Here is a 16,181-nt window from a genome sequence, read left to right on the forward strand (position 1 = left end):
ATCCGAGCGTATCTGGGGGTGTGTATGCTGCTTATACGGCTAACCACAGCAAAGACATATTTAAACATTACCCTGAGATTCAGGGATTGATTTTTTTTTTTTTTTTTTGAGATGGCCTCAGATATTGTACCCATTTTCTTTAAATCTAAAAGCCTCTGTGCACACAAAATATAGCAGAGGCTCTTTATAACATTTAAATCTCATACTTGAAAATTAACATCTTATGCCTGCAAGGACTGCAAAGAGTGGTTGCTCTTTACATACATCCATGCAGGCAAAAGGTCAGAGAATATTGAAAGTCATACCTCTAAGAGCAAGCAAAGCCAACTTGTGGATTCCCTGCGTATTTTAAAAGTAAACATACTCAAAACTAATCCAAACAGCTTTACACAGGGAGATAACACCCCCTGTATACAACAGTGTCATTGTTTTATAACACTGCTTATGCCTGCATATTTAATTCCACACTGTTGTATCTTTGCTCATTTATAAAACACCAGTTATTTTAAGAAGGTTTTTACAAATGCATATGGCATTTAGTATATCCTGGCCTACATATTTCCCTTTGTTTATTAAAGCGCTGCATGCATTTGTGTCAGTGTACGCACCCAAGTCCTTAATTTCAGACAAAGCCATTCTAAAAGATTTGGCTAAATGTATTTCTGACATTTTCTTCTCTAAGCTGCTCTGCAAGGTATTTGACTTTTGATTGGATCTATACCACCGATGCCGGGAGACTCTTTTTTACACAAGAAACCGCTACGTTTGCATCAAAGTCTATTTCGCTGCTGGAAAACAGCCATATTGCAAAATAGCCTGACACAACCGAAAAAGCAACTTCTTTTGAAAAAAAAAAATAAAAAAATACAGCTTTCTTTTCAGCTGTAGCCAGGACAGCACTAAAGCAATGTCTTTTTTATGTAGAGAGAAACATTTTTCTTGTCATTTCAGAGCCTGTATTTGCCAGACAATACACACCAATTTAATTCACCATTATGTTCACTGTCCCTCCCCAAGCTCCCTTCTCTGTTAGTGCATGTGTCCCTGCTACAGCTCTTCAGTCACTGATTTTTATATATCCTAATACACACATTCACATAGGTATTGCTTACGGTTTTGCTCTTGCTAGCATATGTTAATTGTTTCTGCCCTTTACAGGATTTATAGCAAAGCGTATCAACCCCAAACAACACAGCTTAACCTTTTAATTCTTGCAGAGCTGTGCCTTCAGCTCCAGAAACTTAAAAATTGCTCCTCGTGGGGTGACTAATTCCACGCAGCCATTAAAGAACCACCTTGCAGCCTGACAGAGGCCAAGCTATCCCTCGCTAGTTCCCCAGAAAACTCTGGAGAGCAGGAGTGCTGCTTGCGCCTGGGGTGGTAAGCCAGCATCCCACCAGCCCTCCTGTGCCTTTGGTACTAGGAGTGCTGAAAAGCTAAAAATTCAACTGAACGAACCAAATTGCTCCTGCTCATCCCGTGACATGGCAAACTGACTTTTTCAAGATGACTGTACATGAGAAGGGAACTGCACCCCCCCTACATCACCATTTCACGCTTGTCTTCTTGCTCAGTGCAGGGATTTCCTAACACGCAGGGGGAATAAATTCCCTGACAGCATAAAGCATCTCCTGACGGTGACTACAGCTCTTCAAAAGGGCTGCTGAACTCAAGGACTAGGAGAGGGCTGGGTGCCAGCATTAAGGGCGGATGAAGTAAAAAGAAGCGAGTGTCCCAGCAGATCATGAGGCCAGAGATGGCTGGCAAGCCATGTAATCCACAAAGGGCCCTGCCGATCACGCTTGTCAGATTTCTGCTGCTTGCTGTTGCAAAGACATGCTCCCAACTCACTGGGCTGAGGCAAATGTTTCAAAGAGCTTAAAATGACATTTGGGCAGGGGTATTGCCCTGTTAAGCCCTCATTGCGTCCCGTGGCTCTCCTACACCTTGGAGAGGGGCATCGCTTCTGGGGTCACTATGCAAATCCCCCCACCAAGGCTGGTGTGGTGCCAGCGCAATCAGAGGAGGTGGGCACACCTCGTTCACCCACGACCTCGGGCGGGCAGCTCAGGCTGATGTGGCAGCTTAGCACAAGGAGGTGCTTGGTCAGATGGCGAAGGACAAAGGTCTGCAGTGGGGTAGGAAGGACCTCAGGTGAGTTTGGAGCAGGCTGCTTTGTATTTAGAATTAAACTCTTTCTTGAGTCCTGGCATGCCCACATATCAGAACCCATTACCAAGCGACTCAAAGCTGGAAATGATGTGGAAAACCGTAGCAGCTTTGCTTAAGGTGATACAGTAAGATCAGTGGGGCAGTAGATAAGGACAGAGACTAATTACCTGCAGACCAATCTGAACCACCGTGTTAAACAACCTCAGGCCACATAGGTTTGGTGTAATACTGTCAAGTGGAAAGGAACATGTCTAAAAAAGGGCTCATCAACCCGCAGCCCCGGATTCAAACTCCAGGTGTTTGAATCCCTGCCAGGGGGCCGGGGGATGGCTCTCACCCACAGACCCTATTTTGCAGAGGACAGTCCTGTGCTTGGGAGCAGGGAATCTCCTTCACCTCAGGGCTGAGGAGCAGAGAAGCCTGGAGGAGTAATGTGCTCCTCGGCTTCGTTTATTCCCCTTCTCCCTCCTCCAGCACCCGCCATCTCCCACCCCACTCCCGCTGCAGGCACCCTGGGACTCAGCAGGAGGGATGTAAAAAAAGGCTGTGTGCAGGACTGCTGGTGCCTCCGCTGCTTTCCCCCACCCTCTGCCTGACCATCCCTACTGTGCTAGGTCTCCTCCTTGCTTGTTCCCGGTATGACCCTCCCCAAAATCTCAATCAACCAGAGATTTGGGCGTCACTACAAATAATCAACTATTCCTCAGGGCAGGGCTGAGGGGTAAATGCCTTTAAAAGGAGCGTTGGGATTATATAAGGGAGAGCACCTTGCCCATGGGGTGTGGGGAGGCTCTGGCTGGACAGCCGTGGGAGCCTCGGCTGGCCCTGGAGGCCAGGAGCCGATGAATCCCTTCCTTTATGACTGCTGGGAGAGCAGGAAACTGTAAATGTGGCCAGAGCCCTGCAAAAACATCTGCGATGCTGCAGCAGATGACAACTGGAATAAGCTGTCATTCAGGACACGAGCAGGTTGCCTCTGGGGCCAGGAAGAGGCTTTTGTCACCCTGTAGGACAAGTGGCCGCTGTGCACTGAGGTCTTCTTCTGGCTGGGTGTTTCCCCACTCTGAAGCTCAGAGACTGACCCCAATCAGAGAAAAGCAATCAGAGGTGGGGGGGAGCTCTGCAATGGCACAAAGAAACCTTTTCATTTGCTTGGCCAGCATCTCCTCCTCACATTCTTAACATCAAACATCAGACAGATTTAGGGCAGGGAAGAAGTTTCTCCCACATATCAGAAGACCTAAAGATTTTTTTCCCTGCTCTTGGCTGTTCTCTGAAGTGAAGAGCAGAGGTCTCCTGCTAGAATTGCTTGAGCATGCTTCACCTAACTTGTTTACTGCTGTTGCAAAGACCTCAGACAGTGGTGCCACTTCCAGTCTTTTCTTTTCTCTGCCTGTAGCCGACAATATATCAGTCTCCAGAGGACCGATTTTTTTTTTTAACTCTAACCCAATTATATAATACAGACAACAGGGTGAAATTTAACAATCTGCAGTAGACACGATCTTACGGTCTCTCCTGGCTTTAAACTCCAGGAAGCTGCAGGGTAGTTATTTTTTTGTTTTTAAACAAGGAATGAGTAATGATAAAGATGGATAAATGAATAAGCAAAGCTCACAGGAGACAATAAATAAATGTCGTGTTGAGCATGCTAGGCAGTTACTGGTATGTCTGCCTCAATGCTACGGTGGAAAAGAAGGTCTAGAGGTCTGAGTCACTCATCCCACGCAGTGCACTCCACTTAATATGTGCTCCTGGCTTTTGAATTGCCATACAGCAGCTCTAAATGGAGACGCTTAGTGGCTTGATATTTCTGTTTCACAATACTTGCTAATGCACTTTATTTTTTGAGTCTCACTTTGAACATCCTTTAAACAATGCCCTGAAATGCAAAAATCACAGGCAATAATATCTTACTCTGTCTGCCGCTTCTTCCCTGCTGTCCTGATAATCTTTTCAGCAGGGGAGAATCAGGGAGCAACATCACTGAAGGCAGAGCCATCAGCTTGCGCTCACCAGTGTTGTGACTGGCATGACAGGGCTGCCTTGCCCTCTCTCACAGGTAAGGTCGTTCCATCAGAGTTAAGCTAACTTTATAAAGTATCGGGAGTCTTACCGGGAACTTTACAAGGATTTGACTTTTTCTCCAAGTCTCTGTCTTCATTTCTGGATTCAGGAGAGTGAATAGCTTTGTCCTGCTTCTCCTTGTTTGCAGTAGTATTTGGAATGGTTATGTTTTGCAAGGCTGGCTTTTTGGGCAACGGAGGTTTGCTACTAAGCTGTTCAGAGGACTTCGCTTTGGGTTTGATCTTTTCATTGAAAGAATCATCAATATTTGTATTGGCTGTTTTTTTGATCTGTGTCTTATCACCTTTTAGAAAGGAAGTCAACCCCTCATTTTCTAAATTAAACTCTGCACTGTATCTTTTAATCCCTTTTGATTCTGGTGACGAGTTGTCTCTGTATTTCAAGGACAGTGAGGTGGATCTAAGTTTCACTTGAAAAGGACTTTTATCTTCACAGCTTGGCCGATTCTGAGATACCACTGAAGAATCGCCTGGCACTGTATCGACAGCCGGAGAAACACAGCCAGACAAAATTTCTGTAAGCTGGCCTGTGTTCTCAGAGTCAGACTCTGGCAGCAAAGTCTGCTTTTTGTTGCTACTTTTCTCCTCCTCCGGATCTGATCCCTTCTGCAAGTCTTCTTTCCAATTCTCATTTCTCGAGGAGACGTTTGCTTTGGACAGGAAGAACCCAGTATTTAATGGGCTTTCCAACTCTGATCTTTCTGGGAAGTGAAGGCTTCTGGTCCTTGGTCTCTCCCGTGCAGAGGAAACAGAAAATTTTCTCAAGGCATTGAGTTCATTGGCTGCTTTTTCAGCCTTCTTCCCCAAAAGTTCCTCCTTGTGGACCAGTGACTGACTGTTCTCACCAGAAGCAGCTGCCTCTTGTGCAGTCTTTGTTTTCTTTATCGAGCAGGAAGCAGATGATCCCATCTGTGCTGAGGAAGCAGGATGTGAAACATGGAATGAGTCTGTGGGCTGGAAAGAACCTATGGAAAATTGCTTGCTGGACTCTGACAATACAGCAACCTCTTTCTTTGCCTCTTTATTATAGAGCATTTTCACATCATCCTCCTGTATATTTTCTTCTGACCCTTCCAAGCAAACAATACTATTCTTACTAATTGAAATATCTTCTTCAGATGGTATTTTATTTACTGAAAACACAGTAGGAAGCTCCTCATTTTCTTGATTTGAAATATTGATTGACATATTGCTCACATCCCCAGACAACAGAACCGGTGTTTCTGAGAAATCTTCTTGCTTTTGTACTTCTCTGTCTGGACTGGAGTAGAAAGAAGTTGTGGAGTCTTTGCCTTCTAACAGCAATGAGGACTCAGACTTCACACACGTCGTTTCCAGTGCTGGTTGGCAGCCCTCCGGTTTATTCTTTAGCAGCAGGGCTTCCTGTATCACAGCAGACTCAAAAGTAGGTTGAGTCATCACTGGTCTCCAAGCAGGGGGAAGGTCCTCAGGCATTCTGGGCTTGGGCCAGGAAGCCACATCCTGCGCTGCAGCTGTGCCGCATGGCAGTTCTTGATTGCTGGGTTTGAATACAGCATCTGGCAAGTCGGTCTGCATCTCCTTTTCATCATCTACTTCTTCTTCTTCTGGGGTACAGCTCAAATCAGTCAGAGATTCAGACTGGGTCCTCTGCAAGAAAGAAGTTCAGAAAACCCCATCACCATGTACAGATTCACTTTTTTTCTTATTCATCATTATAGTTACAACTGAGATCTTAGAGAGGAGGCAATACTTGCCTCCAATGCTGAGCTTGCTGTTTTCTTAACCTACATACTGGATGCTTTTTTATCTAAGCAGATCCTGGAATAATGTATTTAACCAATATAAAAGCAATAAGTGACACTTCCTTCTGCACAACTAATGCTTTCATGCCTTTGTAGATGGGAAGTGCATCAAAACAATGGCCATTGGAGCGTCCTTGGCACTTGATTCCCCAGAGCATACTGGCTATGTTGTGTTGCTCCTGGCAAAAAGCAGCACTTGAAAGAGAAAAATCTGTCCCTTTGTATTTTGCTACTCTATACTAGCATTAAAAATAAAACAACCCATTCTTCTTAAAGCATGGCTCTGAAGAGGGAAGGGTACATAGAAGGAAGAGCAAAAGCCTAACAAGTCCATCCGGTTATGACACTCTATGCCAGCTGAGTGTCTACCTCCATATGGCAGTCTGCTGCCTAATCCCACTGCCATACAGCGTTACAGCCTTGCCTCCTTTGTGTAAAAGTCTTCTTTTTCTTTCAAGAGTTAGAGTATTTGATAAAGGTTTATAAATGCATATGTAGTTATCTGTAAGGTCTTGTGATTAAGCTTCAGATAAGGACTGCCTAAATATACATAATGATTTGAAAGCACATTATTAAGCTGCTGAATATGCCTTTTCATATGGTGCCTGTATTAGCTCACTGATTCACTATAGTTTGTTGGGTAAATATATATTTTGGATGTAGGCCCTAAGTCTAAGAACACAAAACTTGCACGCTGAAGATACTTTCAGGGTTCTTCCAACTTCTTGTTTCGCAAGTGCAATTGCAAAGACAAAGCCGCAATGCCACCTGCATTCACAATCCATGTACACAGGAACATGAAAGCGGAAGACATCCATTAGCCAGAAGCAAGGTGCACAGGCAGAGTCGGGCAGGAAAGTATTAAAAATGGTATTATCAAAAGATGTGCGCGCTCTCCAGGAGGGCTCGGTCATTGGGCAGTTTCTAAGCAGACCGGACAAAGCAATTGTATGTCGGTAACAATGTTACAATGGAAGAGGAGGTTTGATCAGCAAGTTATTGCGTTACATGCTTTTCTAAATAACTGGCTTCATCATTGGGTTGCTCATAGCAGTGCTCTACCGAGCCCAAAGATCAATCCCAGATTTTAGAAAATACAGAATATCAGCTAAGTAATATTTAAACACAGAGGAAATAATATTCCTGGTGATAATCAAGCCAATTTAATGGTTTTAATGTATTTAAAACAGTGGAAGAAACCACAAACAATAAAGTGGAAATACTGTAGTAAGAGCTGCAAACTTTAGTTATAAAAAGAGGAGAGAAAGAAAAATTAAGCTATGCCCTTCAGAAGATATGTCAAAGAATCAGATAAATGGTGTTTTAAAAGGATGGTTTTAAAAACAATTTTTTTTAATAGTATACACCTTTTTTTTTCTGTGGAGACTTATTTTAAGTCTCTGTAGTGCACATAAAGGGTTTACAAGTTTTGGGGCAGGGAGAGGTCTGAATTCAGAACAGTCCTAATATACAGAATTTGGCTCCGATTAATAGGTCACAATTTATTCTTTCTGTACTTTTTGAAAATATAAGCCCAATTATATTTGGGAAGTTAAAACAGCTCCTCCATCAACAGTCTCTCAAAGGCTCAAGATTTTACAGGATCTTTCAGACTAGGAAAAGTACTCAAGTTGACCATAACACTTTCCAGAAATTTTTTTTTAAGTAAGAAATGAAGCAGTCAGCCCCAACACCTGCATCACAAACAAGACACAAAATTGTATTGCATGGTAAATTTAAGAAGAAATTGTTACATTAAGTGCTGCATCAAGAATTAACAAGTAAACTCATAATATTTCATCTGTTCCTAGTGTCTACACTAGATACATAGCCTCATCAAATAACAGCTATTAAAACCCGATGAAATATCCATGCTGCAATCTGACTTTCCTTATCATACCTAAGTTTGAAATACAAAGTCCAGTAAGAACTTGTGTCAAAGGTGACACTGTTTATTTTCACAAGTACCTGAGAAAATCTTCTCATTTTACTGGATCTCTGGTTCCGGGGTTTTATTAAAAGCTTGTGTTTAGCAGCAGAATTATCCAAGCAAGAGGAAAGCTCAGGTGGAGTGTCAAAATTAGCTGCAGGCGAAACGGTACTGTCAGATATCTGGGCAGCTCCAGTTTTGGCACTTCTGTGCCTAGGGAACAGCTGACCGTCTGTAGAGCGAGATCTAGAAGAAGGACCCAATGTAACCTGAAAAAAAATAATCCCCAAATAGACAATCAAACAAAGAAACAAAGATATGAAAAAAACAATTCTACAAATAAGTGGCCATGTTTATTGGCTTTTTGAGGTTGCCTCTTTTTGTTTTTTGACCTCTCTTTAAAATGCATTGCATTTCCTAATGTTGCATGTGGACTACTGGTGTTAGCAATTCTGCATTTTTAGCTGCTTGTGGGAAGGACCAAGTCACATTTAACTAGAAGATCTAAAGCACATAAATACATGGCCAGCATGTTTTAGAAGACAGATTTATGAAGAGTACTCAGTTACAGAACCTAAAGTGCCAGTTTCCTTTCTGGGTCTGTCCTCCAGCATCCATGTCTATGCTCCTACCCACAGTTATTCTGGGATGTAACATCTCTAGCTTCCTGTACTTCATCAGGTCTCTTCCAAGTCTACAACACCCTCCTAAAGACAAAAGAATCAAATGCCAATGGCATTGACATTTAAGTCAGCTTGCGTTTTTTTCCTCATGTATTTATATCTGCAAAATAACTAGGGAGTTTACCCAAAATGTAAAATTTCATTTATAGACCATTCTGGGGAACAAAATGATGGATAATTCCTACTAGAGGCCAAATACCCATCCAGAAACAACTTCTGAATGCTCCAAGCGGTGCAGTACTTTCATAAAGCTGGAATCCAGCTTGCCTGTGCATTTCACCAAAACCTACCCTAGTCTCAAGGCTGATGCAAAAAGGAGAACGAAGAATTTATGAAAAATGACTCTACAAAGAGTTCTTCCTTTCTCTCTGATTCAGTTTCTGCAGAAAGGCAAAATGATATTTCCAAACTATCTGTCATGGCATTAACATGACCTCTGACAACTCATGACACCACTCCCTTCGTAGGCTTGAAATTCTGGTTCATCTCATTAGAAGAGCTTTCTTCCTTTGTCATGCTTTCATCTGCGAGCTTTCTTCTTCTTTTGTCTTTTCTTCTTCTTTCTTCTCTCTCTGGAAGTGATATTTTACTGAGGGGGTTGGATAGGAGAAGGGGAGAGCACGATAGTGTTCGTTTCATTTAGGGAGGGAAAAAGCATCAGCACTTTCTACAAGTAGAGTTCTGCTTTATGCACTGCAGCCAAAAGATACTCTGTGTGTAGAGAGGGCCTGCTACAGCTTCCTCAATGGCCAGGGGAAAACACCCATTGATTTTAGCGGAGGCTGGATCCATAGCTTCCGATCATGCTTTCTATTTTAGAAAAAAAAAAAAAAGCAGCTCAGCCATGCTGAATAATGGATGCTCTCATTAATTTTCACTCTGCAATATCTGCAGTCTAGTACTCAAACATGACTAATGTACAACAAATGATACGTGGCTGCATTATACATTAGTACCTAACAGTGAATACATTGACATTTCAGCTCCATGATAAAGACGCAGCACATGTTCTCTTTCAAGGCACGTCATTATTTGCCTGCCTTTCTTCTGGCTTCTGCTTTTCCTCGAGAACTTTGCATGTCTTCTCGTTGGCAGCGCTCAGTGTTGGCCATTACGCTGGAAAATCAAGAATCTGGTTTGTTACTTAAATTTCAGCAGCCCGAGTGAATGCCAGCTCTGAGCCGGCTGCAGAAGTTGCCTGTCCCACGAAGTCTGGCTCTGGTGAAGCCTGCTGGAGGAAGGGACGGCTGGCAGATCCTTTTCCCCAAACCTCATGTGCACATGGCTCAGTTGTCCTTCAGATGGTCACACTGGGTCGCACAAGGTGGGGGGCCATGAGGGAGCCCCATCTCCAAAGCCAGGGATGGGACTGTCAGGATCCCTTTCTCCCTTCTTCGATCCATGAAAGCTTCCAAGACACAGCAAGGCATCACTGCCACCCAAAATCTCAGGGCTGCGTCGTGCAAAGCTCCTCAGTCCTGTGAGTTGGTCTCCTCTGACTTCCAGAAGAAGGGCTAATCTCTCCGAAATGCCAGGTAGTCGACCCTGCGGTTTGGGAGGAAAGCCTTCAGATGGGGCTACTTTCTGGCTGCACTCTAAAACTGGACTGGGATGAAGAGAGCTCTGAGCTAAATGATGGGGCATGCAGAAAAAGCTGAGCAGCCACGTAGTCACCACCACATCTCAGGAGTCAGTGAGTGAGTCAGAGAGTGATGTTAATGGAACAACAGGGAGACATAAATTCTCCTTTAGCAAACATCATCTGAACTGGACAAATTTACAGCGAGCCTATACCAGTTTTCAAGAAATATCTTCTTCACGTGTTCTGGTGTTTTTCTTTACAAATATTAAAATTTCACTGTATATAAGCAGTTTTTCCAACAGCTTCATGCAGAATCTAACAACTATGGCCAGAAATCTTTGCTAAGCTCTGCTGCAGCTGGCCTTGAAATACATTTTGCGTAATTACCAAGAAATAGTCAGCTCAGGGCTAGCATCTCTACTTCCTTTCTGCAATTCCCTCCATGCCTCCTCCTATTTCCAGAAAACGCTCTTCCCTTTACCCCCTGTGTTGTTTCCACCATGACTCCAGCTGCGGACAACTAAAATGGACTCTTCAGAGCCTTTCAAAACTGCCCTTTAATCAGCCAGAACGGCTGGCTGCTGATTGAAGAAAGCCATCTATTTGCCTGTACTCAAGTCCTGAAAACATCACTTCAGCAAAATTCACAGCTCGCGCTGGCTCACGTGGCCCGAATCCGACTGAAGGCTGAACCTCAGACTCCTAAGCAGCAATGTCAGCGACTATCATCAGGCGAACACTTTCTTTATCAGTGCGAGGTAACCTTGTACTTAAAGCAAGGGGATGGGCAGATTTCAGAGGATCTGTATTTTATTCACAGCTCCTCAACAAGCTTCCTCCCTTATGCTATACATGTAACCCAAGCAGCCTTTACTGCAGTTTCCCATCTTTAAAAAAAGAGATACTGTTTCAGTATCTAAATCTAGTTGGTTGTGCTTGGAGGTTAAATCATGTCTGTAAAGTTTGCTAAAGGGTATGAGCAATTCTAGAGGGCTTAATTATTACCAGTGGGAGATTACTTGGTGTCAGAATTATGTTGATAAATAATCACAACTTTTATGTTAGATGGACAGGCATTAAAAAGCACAGCAAACAGACAGGCATGCAATTACATACATACAAGGTTGTTTTTTGTCAGCAGATGGGCAACAAAATAATATTTATGTCTTACATTTCTTTAAAAAACTACTATGCATAATTGCTTGGCCCTTAATACATTTGGCATAAGTTACCTGTTCTTCTTCTTCACTGCCTGTTCCAGCTAAACTCAAAGAGCTAAGGTGCTTGTGAGAGTCAGAGAACTGTGGGATGGAATGAGGAAGAGATTCAGTAAAAGATGACAAACGAGGTGGATATACTTGCAGAAACCATCTACACAAAGTGCACACAGATACTGACAATGTAAGTTGTTTTTCTCTATAGTCTTAAGGATTAGCAAGGACACTGCAAACAAAAAGTGTTAAGACATGCAGATAAAGAATGAAATAGCATACAACAAAACTATAATTTAAAAAGAAAAAACAGTTTCGAATTCTTTTATGTTTCTTTTTCTGATGACAGCCTAGAAAAACATTAAAGAAAAGAGCTCTCTTATCAGCACATTCAAGGGAGAATACAGATTTTTCAGCTTTTTTTTTTTTTTTTTTATGCCTGGCAGCTCTCTGTAGTCCCTAAAAAAACCCAGCATCCCCATGCACTCACACAAACACATTCTCTCCTTCCTAGTTTTGCATTTTCTGGCGTGATATTTATATTTTAAAAGGAACAGAGATTTTAAGTAGATGTTTACACAGAGAAATAGCATTTTCCCATTTCGAGTAAGGTATTCCAGGCATAAAGTAGTGATACATATAGCGAACCAAATAATTTATTCTGCCTTTCACACATAGAAAAAACAAGTCATTAAACGCTGATTTTTGTAAACACCAGAACTACTCACTCTTGTTGTTGTGCCTGAATTTAGGTTTTCGTGGAGCAAAGACATTTCTGGAGGGCTCCTGGGTAATCCATCATCTTCAGAACTGGTCCCAGCATCCTCTGTTCGCTTTGCATGAAGTCCAAATGGAGGTGGAGGTCCCAATTTCATGGTAGGCTGGAGTTTCAACTTCAGCGTGGCATAAAATACATTAGCATGTGATAGTGATGGAGGTTTCCCCAGTACATTTTTTAGCTCAGGTCAATGCGTTACCTTTATTTTAACTTCACAACTGAATGATTCAGAGCACAGGACATCTCATTTTAGACATTCGCTCAGGGAGCCAAATAACCTATCCATTTTTCAACTATCATTTAAGGAGAACCAAGATAGGATACTGCTGTCTAATTAACAAATGCAACATTTATCTGCAGACAGATATTACTTACTAATCAAATGTTCAACTACAAATATTATCCAAAAAAAATCAACCCCGGAAAGACATTCCACCTCTTGCATTTGAAAAAATTATGTTGTGTAAATTACCTGTAAAGCTCTAATCCGATCAGAAATGTTTTCTTGAGAAAACACTCTTACTGGCCTTGCAGGCTCTTGCCCAGTCTCAGGGATGAAAATGCTATCATGTGACAAAGCTCTGCTTCCCATAATGCCTTTATGTGTCCTAGAATAATATAACAAATGAGTGAAAACATTTTTTTGCCAGTCCTCTTACTCTTAGCTCAGGTGGGCTGTTGAACATGGAGTGGGAGACAGGTGTGCGCAGCACACATTGCACACGAGATTCCAGACTTCTTCATGAATACAATACAGTCATTCAGGCTAATCTAGGTAACACCTTTAAAAATCAAACAAAAATTTGCAAATGCTGTTATCCATCACGTTAGCAAACTGAATCAAGGTTAGAGACAATTTAACCCCAGCAACTGAGTTCCATCTTATGGAAAGGCTACTTGCCCCTTGGCTAGAAGTCAGCAGCTGTGCAGCGTGACAGTGCTTCAGGCAAAACCAGGTGCAAAATGAAGGGAGTTCACATAAACAAGCCTGTACCTGAGATGGACTTGCTAATGTAAGAACATATCTTGCAAATGACTGACCATTACCATAGGAAGAATAAGTACCTTTTATTATTTAAGTGTGGTACAGCATTTAATGTATCTCTGCCATGCAGGTCATAAGGAAAATATTCCAGGCAATATAGTTCTCACAGAGAATCATTTTTATAAATCCTTACAAGGTGCTTACAAGGTCCTGTGCTCTTTATCAAGATCCCTGGGATTTTCCCTTATGAGCCTAGGGGACACATTTTTTTCACGGACATTCTTTGAGGGCTGGTGAGAGGAAGCAGGAGATGCTTTGTGGGTAGCTTCTCTCATTCTGTTTCCTACTTTTGATGCATGTGGTATGTAACTTCTTTTGCAAATGTTACATGTGGGGCATGAACACCTTGTTTCCTCATGAGAATGGTATGGGAGAGTCACAGATAGACAGCTAGCTGCTAAGAGGTCTCTTGTGCTCATTTTCCTCAGCCTAGCTAATAGCCTTACTGAGCAGGGACCAGAAATGCTTGTGCATGCCATTTCTTCTAGGATTCCCTTCTTTTATTTTTTTTTTCATAAGACAGCTATGAAACAGCAAACCAGAGTACAGAATACAGAACTGTTTGGGTTCATGTAACTATCAAGTTATTTTAACAGACGATCTAAAGAAAAAAAAATAAAAAAAAAAAAGGAGGAGAACTGTGTATTTTTGGATCTTAGATACTGTCTTAGGGACATTCAGGAACATAAACAAACAGGGCAGAAAGTAACATTTTCCTTGTAATGACTGCTATAAATATGTCAGATAAAACAATAGTAGGAAAAAGTTGATCTGTATTTCTGCTGCAGAAGGAAGGAAAGCCTGCTGCTTCTGCTTAATGCATTAGAGACATCAGAAGAACAATTTATCTAAGTGAAAATGCGATCTCTGCAATGCATCCAGGGTCAGACAGATCTACAGCAATTTGCAAAGTAAGTGCCAGTCGGGGCTGCGATGGCTGCTCAACACACCGACATTTTACAAAGACTGCAACGGCAGCCCAAGAAGTAGTGCTGTTGCACGTGCACATCTATCCCAGCGTGCTACCTTTGCTTTCTCTTTCTAGCAGATGCATACCTCCTGGATGCGTAGCGGAGGTACCCTAGATGTCTCCTCAGATTAGGAGCGCTCAAATTAATTTTCCTTCCTTTCAAGGAATTTCCCGGTCTTTGTCTGTCTATACAAATATTAAGAAACAATAATGTAACAACCCTGCAAGTAACGGCACAGGAACACGGCCAAAACAGCCAAAGACTGTACCCACTCAGACATGACCTTGTCGAGTTGTGCACATGGGAGAGAAAATCTGACCATCCATGTCTTAAAAAAATGTTGTTAAACAACAACACTACAGCCCACTGTTAGACCTAGTCCTGCGAGCCTGGAACTCCTGGAGCTTCAAGGTGGACAAATATTACTGCTGCCAAAGCCACAAAAGACCAAAAAAAAAAAAAAAAAGTTAATAATTTCTTTTGGTTGTTTGGCGCTGCCTGGTGGCCGCGTCGTATAACGCCGCCTTAAATGGCCGGGATGGTTTGTCCTTCCCGTCCCTGCCCACAGCAGCATCTCCTGCCTGAGGACCAGGAGGTTTGTTCTGAGAGGCACAGCATCCACCAACGCAAGGACTTGCTTTTTAGGCAGCCAAGGGGCTCTTCAGTCCATCTCTCCATCCAGGAACACATTTGAACTTTAGACTGTGTTTCTCATGGTTACCCTTCAGCAGTGGGGAACATTTTTGGCGATGCCTGAACAAAGACAGGATTTTCAGAGGCAGACAGATGCACAGGGTGGCATTCATCTGGTCTAACTTCAGATGTTAAACCACAGGTACCTACATTGGAGCTGGTCACGCTGGCTCTCTAGAAATAGGCACTTCTAGAGCCTGGTTCATCTGAACAACTTCAGATGTCTACACAAGAATTACAATGAGCTTTCTTAGTAATGTTGACTTTTCTCTGCTGATTATAAAAGGCAGCTGGTGAATAACTCAGATGCAGACATTTGTCCTTTGGTCAGATGAATCCCATGTACACAGAGGAAATAAAGGCTGATTTCAGTTGCAGTTATCCCCTTATCCCTTCCTTGCTTTCAAAACCTGGTGTAAATGGTTAGGCATCTAAATTTCTTTAAAAATCCTTAGGAGTTAAATCTTAGGGGCATAAGACAATCCTGGTAAGATATAAGCTGAATACCTAATTAAATTTTGAAGATGGAAATTACATTCTTTTGAAACAATAACCCAAGGCTTATTTATGATTAAATGAAAACTTTTTTAGTTGTTATTTCTTGCTGCACCCCATCCAATTCCCTTGCAATTTGTTTTGCATTAGTCATTTTAATTTGTACTTTCCTGAAAAAAGCAACTGTTGGAGATTGCAGCATTCTGAACAAGAGGAAGAGGCAATTTTGGGGTGTCTTTAATCTACAGACAATGTAGCAGTTCTGTATTTGTTTACCAGCTAGAATCCAAACACTTACTGGAGTTCATCTTCAGAATCATAATTAACAGGCACGTCGTGTGAGGCTGCAACATCGCTTGTTGACTGGAATAACTTCAGACTGCTGTTCCCAGAAGATGACGTCTCTTTCCTTTTCTTTTTACCAAAAAACTTTTTGAAAGATTTAAACTTTGATTTTTTCTTTCCTAAACGAAGAAACATAAAGAAGATGGAACCAGCACCATGTGCAAGTTTTTGGAACAATAATAATTCCCTTATAATTTCTGCTCTTGAATTAATGTCTTTCAAGACTATACTGGTAGCATGAAATTACTATTATCTTGGAGAATGGATTGCTATGTTTATGACATAAGAAATAACCTACAGTGTAGGATCTTTCCTAATAGTGTTTCTATTTGCCTCTTCAGATAATTAGACTGTGAAGAAAAACTTTGGTATTAACAGCCTGTGATACTGAGAAGAAATTACAAC

The 16,181-nt window shown here is 42.1% G+C and overlaps 1 protein-coding gene across 1 annotated transcript in view; it reads right to left on the reverse strand.

Annotated features, from left to right (window-relative positions):
* LOC104636596 (CRACD-like protein) overlaps positions 1 to 16,181 on the reverse strand; it is a 111,704-nt gene that overhangs the window by 11,288 nt on the left and 84,235 nt on the right. The window contains exons 19-24 of the mRNA XM_075762715.1: positions 15,730 to 15,895; positions 12,700 to 12,835; positions 12,178 to 12,342; positions 11,471 to 11,539; positions 8,012 to 8,242; positions 4,289 to 5,888 (exon numbers count right to left, since the gene is read on the reverse strand). Of these exons, the coding sequence (XP_075618830.1) occupies positions 4,289 to 5,888; positions 8,012 to 8,242; positions 11,471 to 11,539; positions 12,178 to 12,342; positions 12,700 to 12,835; positions 15,730 to 15,895 (2,367 nt within the window). The remainder of the gene's footprint in view (positions 1 to 4,288; positions 5,889 to 8,011; positions 8,243 to 11,470; positions 11,540 to 12,177; positions 12,343 to 12,699; positions 12,836 to 15,729; positions 15,896 to 16,181) is intronic.

Source organism: Balearica regulorum, chromosome 1 (assembly GCF_011004875.1).
Source record: "Balearica regulorum gibbericeps isolate bBalReg1 chromosome 1, bBalReg1.pri, whole genome shotgun sequence".
Taxonomy (NCBI): Eukaryota; Metazoa; Chordata; class Aves; order Gruiformes; family Gruidae; genus Balearica; species Balearica regulorum.